Raw genomic sequence first — 16,542 nt, 5'->3', positions numbered from 1 at the left:
GAGTTAGCCAGAAGCCAGAGTCAAAACAGAGAGTTGTGTTTTTTAAATTAGGCACAGAGTGTTTGCTCGACGACACATGATAGCAAACAGACGGCAGTTGCAGGTGTCTGTATCACAATGCACACATAACCAGGGCGTAAAACTTGCTTAGCACAAACAACTATACTGCTCGGCGAAAATAGGTTACCAGACTGAATACACACAGTTCCCACTGCTGTGACTGGTACCCCGGTAGTTTGTTTATTAGCTTAGCAGTTTGTTTAGCAGAATTTTCTGCTTTGTGAAATTGGGTCCTACCAATAAAATACATCGAATTCTGAGACGCATTTTTTTCTATGGAAACTACAACATTTTATTAGAGTTTTGAGTTAAGTCAAAGTTGCAAACCAGTCAAAACCCGAACCCCCAAAACAAAAGGTTATCAAAGATTGTACTGTTATAATGTTATAGGCAAATTTTATTTTGTATAAACAGGGCCCAATTTCATAGATCTGCTAAGCACAACAATTTGCTTAGCTTGGAATTTCTTCCTTGATATTTTTTTTTAGGGTACAGTTAGACTTGATGACAAGTCGTTAGGCGCTGCCTATTTGTCTGCCTTTCATGCAACAGTCACAGTGCGATGTTACACATGCAACAGTCGTAGGTAGCGCGAGGGTAATATTGCGACTGACTCACACACACATACTGGGATCGAGGGTGTGTGTATCGTCCCCGCAGCTACACCGCGCTGTAACTACACACCGCGCTTAACAATTACCGTCTTGACTTCAAGACTAGGCTATTAGTAAATACTCAAACGGCTCCCTCTAAAGTGATGTAGTTTTCGAGAAAGAAGTATTTTCCACGAATTTGATTTCGAGACCTTATATTTAGAGTTTGATATCTCGAAATCAAACATCTGAAAGCACACAACTTCGTGTGACAAGGGTGTTTTTCTTTCATTAATATCTCGCAGCTTCTACGACCAATTAAGCTCAACATTTCACAGGTTTTTAGTTTATGCATTATGTTGAGACACACCAAGTGAGAAGACTGGTCTTTGACAATTACCAATAATGTCCACTGTCTTTAAAGGGATTGTACACGTTTGATAATAATAACTCATTGTTTGTTTCAGTCCTATAATAAAGTTGTAGATATACATGGGCCTACCATAAAAAAACAACCTGTGAAATATCTTGTTTATGATTTCAAGAGGGGGTAGCGTTTTTTAGATATTGCCGAAAATCGGAGCGGTTATGTCAACTCAGGAAAAAAATAAACTGCAAAATTTGAATACACCGTCTGAGAAGCGTTTATATTAGTAACGCTTCTCAGATTCAAACATTTTTGGATATCAAGTGACATATTTGTCTAAAGCCGCATGCATGCAGTACTTCGAAGTAAAACGTTTTATTGCCGTTATGATTTTTAGAGTCATAACCAAACGTATAAAGACCCTTTAATATGAAGACGAACCTATACCAGCGCTTTCTGAAATCGGCCATTTGATGTCTGAGTTGTGACATAGATTACCCTGGACGAGTCATCTTCTAATTACACACAAATCACTTGCAGATCGATCAGATCGTTTAAATTAAGAACTGGCAGCTTCGTGTGTCAACAAGATTCAATAAAGGTAAAGTGATCTTCTTTCTTTCGTCAAAAAAAAAAAACCTCAAACAAAAGATGTCTGGCATAAACCCTACGTGTCATGTTCTCAGCAGAGACAGAAGAATAAATCCATTTGTCAAATATTGAGATTCGGCATTAAGAATGGGGGAATTACAATAGTGGGCAATGGTTTCTAGGAAAAAAGGAAAGGCGCATCTTTTAACGGCAATGTTCAACTAGGGTCTCATAAAATAACAGGTTAAAATGTTTAATTGTATAAAGATCGATATACGATATTGATAAACAAGGTATATTCTAAGGTACTTAGAGGGCATGTACACATTTGGTAATCACTCAAAACAAATACTAACTTAAAAACTGACTTGGCAACGAGCATTGAAGAGCTGTTGATAGTATAAAACATTGTTAGAAACGGCTCCCTCTGAAGTAGCATAGTTGTTGAGAAAGAGGTCATTTCTCACAAAAATGATAAAAGACTTATAGCCAGAAGTCTTTTATTCCTATCTGAAAGCACATAAATTCGTACACAAGGGTGTTGTTTCTCTCAACATTTTCTCGCATTTTTGATGATACATTTAGCTCAAATTTTCACAGGCTTGTTATTTTCAGCTAATGTTGGGATACACCAAGTGAGAAGACTAGTCTTTGACATTACCAACCGTGTGCCTTCCCTTTAAAGTGTATAATTTCCCTTTGAAGCATCACAAACGTAGCCAAACCAATGGTGGAAGATTGTGCACTTCAAAAGGCCAATGAACCTCCAGTTAACTTCTACTTGAATCTTAAAACTGTATGCATTTTGTTCTGGTTAGAAAAGGTATATTTACAATAGGCCTGTTTTTCTGTCAAAAATAGTGATACACTCCTCTTCATTCGCAAAATTATGTCAAAAAGCAAACTCATATCAATGCAATGTTGACTGAGTACCAACGAAATGGTGGCAAATCTAAATGACTTCATTAAGGTGTCCCAGCTCCCTACCGACATCATACTGGGATAGCGACGTGTCTTGTGGGGTAACGGCAGTATCCCCACAGCCAGCTCGTCGACGACTGGCGTTTCGGTGACAGCATTGTGTCAAAGCTTGACGGAATGTATTGCTTATGAGTAGGATGACGTACGGGTTCAGGGTGGAGTTGACTAGAGTCATATAGAACGGGATGTTGACAAGTGACAAACTTCTAGAAATGGCGGACGGGTCTGCCGTAAGGTCTTGGTAGTTGGCCCACATATTGTAGAAGTGATGTGGGAACCAGAACAACCCAAAGGAAATCACGAGAAGGAGAACAACGACTGCGAGACGGTGGGTCTGTCTGCCGGATTGATCACGGGGGACTGGGGTTGAATCAGACGGTTGACTCTCCGAAGTCTGTCCCGCTCGGTGGTGCTGGATCAGGACTCTTGCCATGTTGGCGTAGCAATACGTCATAGTGGTTAAGGGAATAATGTACATGGTGGTGAATGTAGCTGTGAAGAAGACCCGAGCTGAATGAGTGAAATAGGGTAATGGTTTGCAGGACCAGTAGCCATGCTGTTCGGCCATGATGAGCAGTGGCACACCGTGGATGAGGGAAAGACACCATATTGCCAGGACAGCTACAAGAGCAAAGCGTCGACTACTATCACGGCGATGTCCCATCACCAAACTGCAGTACCGATCGATGCTAAGTGCAGTCAGGGTGAACACACTTACTCCGTGAGCCACTGTCTCACCAGCTGAAGCAGCTTTACAGATGACCCGCCCAAACTGCCAACATGGGTGGAGGTCGGTCTCCACCTTCAGCGGCACAGTGATGAGGAACAGTAGAGTGTCACCCAACGCCAGGTTAAGAATAAGGGCGTTGGTCGCCGTCCGGAGACGCTTGACGGTGGCGAAGAGAAACAGAACACACCCATTTCCAAGGGTTCCTAGAACACACAGCACAAGCATGACAACGGCTCTGCTTGGAAGATTTTCCACATGGAAATCACAGAAGGTGTCCCAAACCAAATTGGTTCCATTATTGTCTAATTGAGGGTCTTCAACAGCATCCAAAGTGGTGAAGTTTTCAAGCTCCATCATCATCTCTCCTGTTTTTACGAGTTGACAACAATCAATGCTGTAATCAAAGATACTGTATGTCGTCTGTCACTCTTTCGAAACAGTAAATGGAATGTTGTGTTATATTCGATGTCATCTGAGACTTTAAAGGCACTGGACATCTTTGCTATTCGTCGAAAGACCAGTTTTCTCAATCAGTGTATCCCAAAGTATAACAAACCTGTGAAAATTTGTACTCAATTGGTCATCGAATTTGCAAGAGAATAAAGAAAGATAAAAAACATTTTTGCATTTTCAGATGCATAATAAAAGGCTTCAGCTGATGTATTTTATTATTTGAGTGAGAAATAACTGTCTAAAAAACGCTAGTTCAGAGAGAACCGTTTCTCACCGTGTTTTCTACTATCAACCTCTCCCCATTACTCGTTACCAAGTAAGTTTTTATGGTAACAAATGTTTTAGGTAATTACCACTAAATTCCACTTTAAATTTGAAGTATGCTGATAAATCAAAAACAAAAGATAGAAAAAGAATAGCATTACTTGAAGTATTTCGATAAAGAAGTATGTGTTGAAACTAAATACCATCTTTGACCTTTTGATGCAGTCTAAGTCGAAGACCTGATAGAGTTTCCATTTGCTTGATAGTTAGGCCTGCTGGAAGCGAAAATGTTCATTCGAATTCCTATTAAAATCTTTTCAATGAATAAGAAAATCGAGTCATATGATTACAAATAGATTTTAGTTATTGTGTAAAACACCTTTATGTTGGGGTCTGATTTTTAACTCGATAATACGACTAATTCAGAAGTGAACACATATCAAAATTACATTTAAATGGTGAACAAGTGCATAATAAACAAGTTAAAATACAAATCCATTGAGAAAAATCCGCACATGTAGCTTTTTAAGGTTGATTCTAACTCAGACTTAAAACTGTTATTGAAAAAAACATTAAACATGTAAATTAGCTACACAAATTTGTTCACCTATAGCTGAAATAACAATGTTGTTGAATACAACCTAAATCCACAGCACTGTGATTATTTACACGAATGTATTCATGACAAAATCATTACAACGAAAGAGGAGAACACCTGTTATACTCATTTGATGTTTTTCTTAAAAAAGAAGCTTTTGTGAAAGGAAAACGTGATCGGTATAGAATCGAAATTGCTCTTAAAGGCAGTGGACAGTATTGGTAATTACTCAAAATAATAATTGGCATAAAACCTCACTTGGTAATGAGTTATGGGGATAGGTTGGTAGTATAAACCATTGTGAGAAACGGCTCCCTCTGAAGTAATGTAGTTTTCGACAAGATGTAATTTTCCACGAATTTGATTTCGATACCTCAGAATTAGAATTTGAGGGCCCGAAATCAAGCATCTGATAGCTGTTGATAGTATAAAACATTGTGAGAAACTGCTTACTCTGAAGTAGTTTTAGAGAAAGAGGTAACTTCCCACGAATTCGATTTCGAGACATGAGATTTAGAATTTGAGGTCTCGAAATCAAGCATCTGAAAGCACGCAACTTCGTGTGACAAGGGTGTTTTTTCTTCCATTGTTATCTCGCAACTTCGATGATCAATTGAGCTCAAATTTTCACAGGTTTGTTATTTTATGCATATGTTGAGATGCACCAAGTGAGAAGACTGGTCTTTGACAATTACCAATAGTGTCCAGTGTCTTTAAACTAAAAATGCCTCAAATATTTTGTTTTTGAGCTTTCACAATAATTTATTTCGAGCGCACCAAATTGTTTCTTTTGCGCGTTATGATTTTGGGCTCACAAAATAATAAGGGCTTGGTATAGTTGCAATTCGTCAGCCAGTTACATGGTTACACCTGTTGAACAATCAGCCGACTATACATGAACTTAGTGAAACAACACTTTTAGTTTCCGTTTTTCCGTTCTGCTATTTCGACTCAATTCGCCGTAAAGGGATCTATTTAATAAAATCAATATGTGTTTGGTACATGCCCGTACGCATCAGACCCGAACTTGCCTAATCTACACAGCCCAGCAAAAAATCTAGAAGAGCCTTAGTGCGCAACTTTCTGGGCATCTTAAACTGATTATAATTGGCCGTAGAGGTCGCTATAATGTGCTCTCTCAGTTTATTGAAGGAGCCAGGGCGAACGACCGCAACGCGAGCCTCGCAGATTGTGCCCACTTTCCGGTACTGCTCGTAGAACTCGTGCTGTTTCCGCAGAGATTTGTCGAACTGAAATAAAATTGGAGAATAGTCATTTAAGTTGTATACACCAAAGGTATTTGGCATAAATAACGATTTAAATGAAAATTTCAAGTCGTTGTTTATTTGGGATATATTACATATAATATCTCGACTATTCTTTTTTAGTCCGCACGATTAAGCGAGTATTTGAAAAAAAACTACTAAAGCCTAAAGCCGATGTTTCGAAAACAAATATGTCCGAGACAAGAAGATGAACTTATCGACAAGTCTAAAAGCATGGTCTAAACGGCATATAAAACAAATTGTTACAAAGTCTATGTATTTACCATTGACATCTGATCAGCAGATAATCGAATCTCCTTGTCTGATTCGAGCTCAACGAAAAGCAAATAATACATGTCGTATTCACCACCTGGAAGCAAGACAAAGTGGTACAAATTTAGTTTCTGTTTTTACATTTGTCAAAAACAGAATGAAATTTGATGTTTACTTTGTTCATGCCTATTAAAGGAGCACGTTGCCTTGGATCGGTCGAGTTGCTCTTTGAAAAGCGTATAATATCATCGTTGTTTACTTTGCGAACTAACACGGTCGGCCATTTATGGGAGTCAACAATTTGACTCCCATATATGGCCGACCGTGTTTGTCGACAGGGTAAAAAGAAAACCACGCAATCTCGAGTAATACTTCATCATTGTATTCTACTTTTAAAATAACTCTCTAATCATTATATGCATTCTATAACAAACGGTTACATACGCTTTTCAGAGACCAACTCGACCGATTATTGTTAAAAATTACGCGGCTAGTTTACTGCCCAAATAGAAAAACAAATGCGCGGGTTCTGTTCCTCACTTCCCTCCCATGCACAACTTCAAGTTGTTACCATTTTTGTCATCGTGCAAAAGTGGGCTCTCTGCGCATGTCCATTCTACTAGAGTAGCTCCATCCCATCCTTCTAAGCTTTCTTGAATGGCTTTGTTGACCACCAGTACGTCAATCTTCTCACTGCGTAGATTCAGTAGCTCTCCAGTTCTAGAAATAAGACCAACGTAAATCAAACCTTTCTAGTGATTGTTATGTCGCCTTATTGTTCAACCCAAAAGACCCTTTTCATGAATATTTTTATGCTCATTACATTCACGCATGCGTACATACCCTTTTGGTTGGAAAATGCCATAAGGTTGTGCATCAGGCACATGATGTTCCCTCATGTTTCTAAACATAATTTTAGTGCGCAAGCGCTAATGTGCAATATTTCGTGGAAGGGGTAATAATTTTTGTATTTGGTTATTTTTCTAAGCTTTTGCACGATCAACTCGAGATGTAGTTTAGTGCTGGTTTCACTCTAAAATGATCCATACAAGAATTGACCCGAAGTTCTCGTCCAGTGAGCTGACCCATTTATGGGTCTGTATTACCCGAAATCTGTCTCAAAATGATCAAGAAAATGTTCAAACCATGATGGAAGAATACCCTGTTCAAACTGATGCATGCAATTCAATTTTAAATTCCATTTTTGTAAAATACAATTTCTGGGTCGGCCTGAACCAAAAACTGAGTTCAAGCCCCCCGAGCCCCCCCCCCCCCTCTTGGGTGCGCCGTTGCAGAGACTATATAGTTTAGAAGTACGGTAAATAGCCATATGTACTGGATATGGTGGGCGCACCCGGACCAACCCAATCACAAAAACATCTAGCATTATGACCTGGAAAAGCAGCAAAAAGATGAAAAAGCAAACAGCTGTTTTTTGAGTGCATTGATGCGTCAGCAGAAAATAAATGTGGAGTTACGAGCTACTAAAATAGTAGGCTTTTAAAGGTGGTGAACAAGGCCGATTCTTGTTTTCAATCTTAATGTAAAAAAAAAACCATTAAATGATCCATCTTATTACCTGTACGCAACGGTAAACACTGGGCAACTGTCAATGAAATCCACAACCTCGATCACATCGCCCATACGGTAACGGTAAAAACCAGATGTGGTCGTCATGGCTATCTCGTACCGTTTGCCAACCTCGACCTCATTCATTAACAGCGTCTCCGGGTTCTCTTCGGAACTGGATTGGGAAACAGAATAAGTCTAATCATGGAGGAAGGAAGAGAAGGAGCTCGAACGAAGGGACTTCAAAAGTCGAACCCGTGGTACCGCGGTCGTTTAACAACACCTCGTAATCACCGACATACCTTATACAGACAATGGGCGACCTAGAAATGTGAGTTTGCGCGTGCGCACTTGGTTCTTCACTCAACCATGGTGTCGTATGTCGTATGGATTTAATACAGAAAAACAACTTTTTTGAGACCTGATAAAATTTGTTTACACTTGTGCTCACCAAATCGAAAAACACAATTGAATTCGAACCACCCTCGTGTGCAAATACCCAAATTTTGAACCACCGCTAGTGACCGGAAAGTCACAAAAACTGGAGAAAAAAAATGCCATGATGTTTCAGTGAAACACCACAAACGGTAAATGAAAACGTGTATATTCCAAAGTCTTGTCTCCAATGATTCAACTTTACCAGAAGGCAACGGTGCAGAGCGGCGGTACCGCACGTTCTGTACAAAGAGAGCTAATCCTGCTCGTTAATCGGCCGTCCAGCTGGAGGTCTCCTATCTTTTTGTCCACTGGTCAGACAGGGGCATTGTCAGGGTATTCTTTTGTTACTCTGCGGTTTTGCGGGTCGTTCGCGCTCCTTCTCTTCCTTCCTCCATGGTCTAATCATGGTGTACGGTTATTGTATGCCCCCAAGATGGTAGAGTTTGGAACGCTAGGTGGCAGAAGACTTACCACGAAAAATCCATTGTTTACATATAGTTCTGAGCGTGCGAACAATTCCTGAAAAAATGATTTACCTGGTCTGTCTGCTGCCACCTGGTGTCCTCTAAAGCCTCCCATTGCAATGATTAATTTGACCATGTGTCATTATACCGCCTTTCTATAGGCTGAACCATACTCATATCAAGTACTGCTCATATCGCATTTTGTTCAAGTCTTGATCGGACCATATCGGACTGTCCTTACTCTATGCTAAGACCTACTTCAGATTTTCTGGGATCAACTCAATCAGCATGTCATTAGGGAGGAACGTATACTGCTGTGGTGTCTTATCCTTCCATATATTAACGCCAATAAACCCTTCTGTGCACCCATAGCCTGACGTGTATAGTGGGACACCTGCAGTGAAGATAATTTGCGTAGAATAACTATATGCTCAGTTGATTTCACGGGAAAACTAGTCTAACTTCACTTCTTAATCAAAACTTCTTTAAAAGAGACGCCTAGACTTGACTCAAGTCCAAATTCTGCGACATCGCAAGAAAACTATTGTTTTGTGATGCTCTGCATTCCCCAATCTGTTCCCCAACCATTCTGGGACCACAATATCAAAATTTTGACGGCGGGTATGCTTAGGGAACTTTCGCACCAGAATTGGACTTGAACCAAGTCTAACGACTTGAATCAAGTCTAGGAGACGACATGACACAGGTGGGCGATCCTATCTAATATTATGACTTTTCTCTTTTCGATGGGTGAGGGCGTGTGGACTATTTTGTCAGGATCAGGAGGATCAAAAACATGTACATGTACTGTTATGCAGTTTTATACATGAAAGTTTTGCCAACCAGTTTAACCTTGCCATCCCACCACCAAGACTGTATTATTAGTTGTACAAACATTGTGAACTTTGTGTTAAAATGCCGTTCTCACACATAATTACCTTTGGTGTATCTTGCATCGAGCTTCTTCATGTACCCAGAGATGTCAACAGACAATACATGGGCAACAAAAGGCCAGATTCTACGCATGATGCCCACGAAGCCTTTAGCAAACTCCCTCCTCAGCTCGTCTGCTCGAGCTGGGTCTGCCGTCAAAGCTGCGTCCAGAGACCGTCGAATTCCCTCATCAAGTTGTAACTTCGGGTTAACCCTTCCTAGAGTCAGATCCTCCAGGAACATCTCCTGTTCGTCTTCCAGCATTTTCATTGCCCTGTAGACTTGCGAGGTGAAAGCCCCAAAAAACTGGCAGATATTTTTGTCCGTGAGAGCGAAGAGCATGGTGATGTAAGTGGCTTCGAAATCGGAGGCAATCTGGAAGCCACTGGGCGGCGTGTTCTGGACAGCGGACATGATAAAATTTGAGACGGTACTATCAGGGAAAAACAACACTGGCGCAATGCGTGCGCCAGATTTTGTAACTTTTTCCGCGGGCTTCGAGTAAAGAAAGGCCATTTTCTGTACTGAGTCTGCTGGATAGAGTAATCTTGAAACAGCGTTGCCTGCTTTGTGATAATAATTTGATATGACCATTGGGATAAGCTTTCCCTTTCCTGTTGTGCCAGACGAAGTTCCAAAACGCTCCAGTTTTGTCGCAACGCAGACGTTCTTTTCCCCATCTGCCAGCCTGGTGAAGTAATCTCGATAGTGCTCATACTTAGTGAGTGGATGCTTCTCACGGAACTCTTGAAGAGATTTGATGTCGCTGAAGCCGTGTGTCATGCCGTACTCCGTCTTCGCATCACGGGCGAGCAGCTTCAGAAGAAAACTCTCCTGCTCTTTCCTTGGACGTTTCCAGATTTTTTGCATGTTGCTGTAAACTGAAGGCGCTGTGAGATCAATAATCTGGAAAATCAAGTACTTGACCAATAGAGTCGCTAAGGTGTGGGTTTCGGAACAGCGTAGAGTTGAGATGTGAAGAGCTATCATAGTTGATAGACCGCACAGACCGGCGAAGATGCCTGGGGAAAAAATAAAACAAAAACAATAGAACAACTTCACACTCACAGCGGACTTCCTTGGCCGCACTTCTTTGCCTGCATCCTGTTTCCCACCTGCACATCAAATCTCTCTCACGTCAAGGGTAAGTTGAATGGGTTTCTTTTGACTCTTCAAAATCTATGCTTTCTTTTTTTTCTCTTCATGTCCGCACCTCAAGTGTTCTTTTTGTTATGTTATTTAGGCGACTTCCAATAAAACAAAATTATCCAACAACAAAAATTAATAATTGTGTGTTGAACAAAAAGAGGGGAAACAGCGGGTCGGGATTTGAACCCTCGATCTTCGGAAGCGTGCCGGTGCCATAGGGGATTCCACTACGAACGTTTTTTATGTCCGACTTTTGGAGAACATGTGCTGAAGGGAAGGAGATTGATTTAAAATAGGACACTATCACTACACGTATTTCTTTACATTAGACCTCATCCAATTAATACTCAGCACGTGCACGTAAGGCGTGGTTTGATGTGCTCGGCATGCACCTGAATCGAGCACGATGCTGGCCCATCGTGCACAAAATCGGGTACACCCCTTTGTTCCATGATTTCTATGTTTTGACACCCCAGTCACCCCCATAGTGTTGTTGTATTTCAACACAAACTCAAGCGTGTAAATCATCAGCGATTTTTTCGGAAAAAGATCGTATATGAACCTTGCGGTGATACATAGAATACGGAATGTCTTATCCCTTATTGAACTAATCCTTCAACATTTTGCGTAGCGGCGATTATAAAAAAATGGAATTCGGGATTTCTTTCCCCTTAAAAATAACTCTTTTCGATGGGAACATTTTCATAGCGGCGATATTTACTAAAACATGGAAATAAGGGTTTCTTCCCCTTTTTGAAATAGGCCCCTAATCCTTCAATGGGTGACTTATTTTGCACAGGGCGATATTTATAATTATACATGGAACTCGGGCTTTCTTTCCCTTTTGATATAATCCTTCAATGGGAGTATTTGCACAGGGCGATATACATGACATTCTGGCTTTCTTTACCCCTCTAAACAATAATCCTCCAACAGGGGACATTTTCATAGCGGCGTAAGAACAATGGAATTCGGATTTTCTTTCCTTTTGAAAAAATCCTTATAGCCATTGGACCCTTTCGGTAAACGGCGTTGTCCAAGGCCCACACGTTGTGTACCACAACTTCTATATCAAATAACAAACCTGTGAAAATTTAGGCTCAATCGGTCATCGGAGTCGGGGGAAAACAACGGAAAAACCCACCCTTGTTTCTGCGCGTTTCGCCGTGTCATGACATGTGTTTAAAATAAATCCGTAATGCTCGTTAACGAGAATTTATATTGTTTTGCTGTTTTCTCAAAAAGTAAAGCATTTCATGGTGTAATATTTCAAGAGAAGTCTTTCACCATTGCCTTCTGTAAACCCTGTAAGTTATTTGTAAATATGTGAACTTTTATTTTTTTTCTGAACAGAAAGGGTCCAATGGCTTTAAACGGGAAAATTTGCATAGCATCAAATTTATTAATACATGAAATTCGGGCTTTCTTTCACTTTTTTCAAATATTACAGGCCTTGCAGCGATATTTACTAACATTTGGAATTCGGGCTTTCTTTCCCTTAATTGAAATAATCATTCAATGGGGGACACTGCATTTGCATCTTTTTATTTACTTGATACATGGAATTCGGGCTTTCTTTCCCTTTATTGGGACATTGTCGGCGATTGTTTGGAATTATGGGAGCCGATATGCCTGTTTTGAAAGATCAGGATCAGAGGTTTGGCAGTTAAAACGAACAAACGACGTATGAGTAGAAATTACAGGAGGTATATGCCATCACAAACGAACAAGCATACACTATAGATCGGCCATCTTCCATGCTAACACACAGCACAGTACTTAGTGCGATCGACCGTAGACTTGATTTCAATTCTTAGATCGCAGTTATTCTTCTCCATATCAGCCACGAAAAACGCCCCCACATCACGCACCTATAGCCTGAACGTCCGACGTCATTCTTTGAGGCTCGTGAATAACGCCAGAGACTAGTCTGGTTCCCTGACCAAAGATTCCTTGACGTCTCTTGTTAAAAATCTTAGGTCAGGTATCACCCACGGTTAAAAATAGAGCATGACGCAACTTGTCAGGGTCGGGGGTCATCTCCAGGGAAACCATGTCTGCACGTACTACTAGTTGCGATAACGTAACCCTCCTCCCAACGGCCGCCAGGCCGGAGGGTAACGAGATTATTTTGATCGTCAATAAATTACAATCTGGTTCAACACGTATGATTTCGACAGCTAGTTCATAATGCTTGCATTTCCTTTTTGTTGAGTGAAATTAAAAAAACATCTTCAAAAAATGCCGTTTTGTGCTCGGTACTCACTGTTGTTTTTCTGCCGCATCGCACCAGCCTACTACATGTAGATCGACGAACTGCCGAGCTGCGGCCGAGTCTAACTGTGAAAGCGGTGTCAAGGCAGTGCAGCAGTGCGTCTGTTTACAATACCCGCCGTTCACGCATAAGCCTTGCACGCACTGTTCCGGTCATATTGGATTTGGGATTTTGAGGCATTATGGGACATTTTTGAGCTTGGCATACAGCAAATTCGAGCTCAGCACCCCTATAAAACTTGCATGCCATAAATTAACACAATTTGCCTTCAGGGTTGATTTTTTTGAAAAGTTTACCCAGTATATCTTTGGCCCTTTACTTATTCATCGCGATTTATGGAGCGTCACGTCCCACGATACATAGCGTTGTTACATCACTAAATAAAGCGAGTTTTCGGAACATGCTGTGTGCCAAAAATATAATCTATCTACTGTTTTGTTTTTTACCACCGCTGTTTGGGGTTTTTTTTTTCGTGGGGGGGGGGGGGGGGGTGGCGGTAAGAGCGTAGGCCTCTTTTTTAGTTTATGCTCATCTGAATTTGTCCTGTAAACTGGTCAATGGGCTGCGCGTTACGGGAGCACTAAACGCGAACGTGAACGTCAATAAGTGAATTGTTTATTGTCACTTTGGGCTTATTGCATCTCGCGAAATTTTAACGACACAATTTCTGACCGTTCATGTTCACGCTGCTCTAGGAACAAACATCCATACATCCCATGTCTCTGGAACCCTTGTCGTACAAACTAAATAAAAACGGTAAATTCGTCCTTAATTTTCTCTAACTTATTTCACTTTCAGAAAGCATGTCAAGTTATTTTTAGGGTTTGTTACGTCCAGTTTGGGTCAATTTTGTAATATACAAACTCCTCAAAATGTACCACATTCAGCCGCATCGGAGGGCTCTTTTGTTAACATTATCTCCAGTAACCAACCCGACGGGCCGATTGCTAAAGTAGGCTACAAAATGGATTTGCCAAAATGTACATTCTGAGACCTGACCGACACACTGCTCTAACCAATTTTGTGAATGGACTTATTCAATTTCAAAAGGAAACTTATATTAATGTCGTTTTGCTCCACAACTTTGACCAAATGCAAAATTCTTTTTTTCACAGCTTCAAAACAGCCTTTTACGTACGTGTATTTATAAGTTTCACAAACTTCCGTGATAGGGTAAACTCTGAAACTGCAACACTATATACCTTCATGAACAAACCGTATTCTAAAACTGGCAAAAAGAATCAGAATGTATACACTCTCTTCTTGTAGATAATTTGTTGAATAAAAATAGTGTCCATAGTTTAAATACAGCAAGATACGTTTTGCATCAATAGTGCAATTTCTGTATGGAGATTCATTGTAAGTCCGAGGTCGCCACCCACTTTCAACCTAAAGTAGTCCCACGGCGAGGAAGAGGGGGTTTGGGTCAGGGTTTTGTAGACTTGCAACCCGACGTCTGAAAAGACACAAACGTGTTGAATTCCACACACACAACCTAGCCTTGATCAAGGCTGTTGACGTATTTGTTCCCCGGCCCGGTTCGCGGCACACGCATGCAGTGCATACACAATGTACATTACCATACATTGTACAGCGAGAACAGTATAGCGTAGTCGTGAGAACGGTCGTGTCTTTGTATTTTCAACCTCAAACACGTGGCTCAATACCGTAAGTGTACCGTATACAGATGGTACATGTACATGTACAGTTTTTTTGTACACGTATTATATGCACTGTGTTATGTATGGGGGTGCGCTGGCGGAATTCAGTGATGGGGACTGGGATTTTGCCAATCGCGGCTGGCTGTAGCGCCTTGATCAAGGCTACACACAACCGTGTTGATTTCCACAAGGATGCCATGCCACTGGACCTTCTAATTTTCAATCCAAGGCGGCGCGGGTTACGCTTTTAATATTATAGATACTATACATGTACATGTACATAGCGCTATACAGAACAGTGCATGCCATGTAAAGTACACTGCGTACACGTGCGATCAATAGACCGTGACTGAGTAGCTGTAGCCAGCTAGCAAAGTGTCCCTTGAAACCAGGACCGTGTTTACATAGGCCATCAGGCCTACCTAGTTGGTTATCGCTAGACATGCATTAGATAATCTATTACTCTAGGATCTATGTATAGCGTTAACCAAACAGGTACATGATTATCCTGGCTAAACACTACATGTAGGCCAAATGCACTGGTGTCGGTTAAGAGGCCCAGTGGTACATTCTACACTACAAACTCAATGGAGGTATAGTCAATTTACCTGCAGCGGCTTTCATCGTCCATGATCCGTCACTGGCCCAGCAGTAGTTGGCAGCATACGCCGTGACAAACCCAGACAACATTACCCAAACCAAACACCGAAACTTCCATGTTACCGCCATTTTTGTAGTCCTCTTATATATATTGGTTGACGACTTGCAACTGTGGAGACAAATGAACCTCGATGTTCGTTTCAATAATGGATAACTAGTGACATATCACTTTAACAAACATGCGCTCGTAAATGCTGATGGTATAACAATGCACAATCCATCAAACAACTGACGTCACTCTTCAAGTCACGGGTTACATTAAGCATTGTTATACCTCGGTAACAAATTGTGAAGATTGATTGGTCGAGAACCTATGACGTAATGTGACAAAAAAAAAACAAGTATCTCGGCTGTTGTACATGCGTTATTGTTTACGTGTGAACATAACCTCGATCGTTCCCACCGTTGGTCCATTTCCAACGCATTTTGTACGAAACATCGCGGTTTCGAGGGAACAGTGAAGACATTTTTTTGTACTAAAAAATATCAAACAAAAACAATTACTGTTCGTCTGCTTATTAAACTATTAAACTATGCAAACTCCGTCGTAATAATGTTTGAAGATTACAACAGAACGTCGAGAAGAGGAACCTTAGGTGCCCTTCCCCCCTCGGGTGTACAAAACGGATGGACCCATTCACAGCGTGCAACAATTATTGTGCAATGTCTAACCTTCGAAACCGCTAAGTCGTGCCAATTGTACGTTGACCTTTCATGCTATATCCTCGATTGCGCCGCAGCCAAAAGACTGTGTACTTTTTCAACCTTTGGTCACTGATTAATAAAATATACCGAGCATTCCAGACTGTTTGTTGATTGCTTATTACACATATTTTTGGGGGGGGTTACGACCACTTCGTACACCGTTACAAACTTCCGGGTCAGAAATACCCGATTCTGGATTCCGTGTCCTGGCCACCCGGGTCAGGCTGACCAGGAAAAGGTAACTGTTGCGACACCCGCTGCCAAAACATAGGATTCGAACTGCCTTTAGCTACCGGGCAATTTTTGAAGTCTAGTTGGTAAGACACTGCTCTAGAATAACAACGGTCGTGGGTTCGAATTCCACCCGAGTAATCTACCTGTGATATTTTTTTCACAAGACTCGGGAAAGTACTGAGTAAACACTGCTAACACACATGGGGTGTATGGGTAAAACAAAACAAAATTAGTATCCTTATCCCCGATGCAAACATAACATCGATTACAGGAAAAAGT

At 41.0% G+C, this 16,542-nt stretch overlaps 2 protein-coding genes across 2 annotated transcripts; both read right to left on the bottom strand.

The window, feature by feature from the left end:
* Positions 1-326: 326 nt before the first annotated feature.
* On the bottom strand, positions 327-3,689 carry LOC139937209 (galanin receptor type 1-like). The gene has a single exon (XM_071932290.1). It carries the CDS (start codon positions 3,680-3,682, stop codon positions 2,564-2,566), a length of 1,119 nt encoding a protein of 372 aa, XP_071788391.1. The 5' UTR covers positions 3,683-3,689; the 3' UTR covers positions 327-2,563.
* Positions 3,690-5,668: 1,979 nt separating this feature from the next.
* Positions 5,669-15,660, bottom strand: LOC139937208 (uncharacterized). Its single transcript, XM_071932289.1, has 7 exons — positions 15,273-15,660; positions 9,585-10,601; positions 8,905-9,040; positions 7,755-7,919; positions 6,747-6,895; positions 6,187-6,272; positions 5,669-5,887 (listed from the first exon to the last, which is right to left on the bottom strand). The coding sequence occupies exons 1-7, from the start codon at positions 15,391-15,393 to the stop codon at positions 5,669-5,671; spliced, it is 1,893 nt and encodes a 630-aa protein (XP_071788390.1). The 5' UTR covers positions 15,394-15,660.
* Between the last annotated feature and the right edge of the window lie 882 nt (positions 15,661-16,542).

Source organism: Asterias amurensis, chromosome 5 (assembly GCF_032118995.1).
Source record: "Asterias amurensis chromosome 5, ASM3211899v1".
Taxonomy (NCBI): domain Eukaryota; kingdom Metazoa; phylum Echinodermata; class Asteroidea; order Forcipulatida; family Asteriidae; genus Asterias; species Asterias amurensis.
Note: the sequence above shows the minus strand (reverse complement) of the source record. Positions and strands in the feature narration are given on the sequence as shown.

Bases quoted from the DNA above. Each gene is read 5' to 3' on its own strand.
- LOC139937209 (XM_071932290.1), bottom strand. From the start codon at position 3,682: ATGATGATGGAGCTTGAAAACTTCACCACTTTGGATGCTGTTGAAGAC.
- LOC139937208 (XM_071932289.1), bottom strand. From the start codon at position 15,393: ATGGCGGTAACATGGAAGTTTCGGTGTTTGGTTTGGGTAATGTTGTCT. The intron at 6,896-7,754 runs GTAATAAGATGG...TCTTATTTCTAG, and splicing joins GTGTTTACCGTTGCGTACAG to AACTGGAGAGCTACTGAATC. The intron at 5,888-6,186 runs GTAAATACATAG...ATTTTATTTCAG, and splicing joins CTGCTGATCAGATGTCAATG to TTCGACAAATCTCTGCGGAA.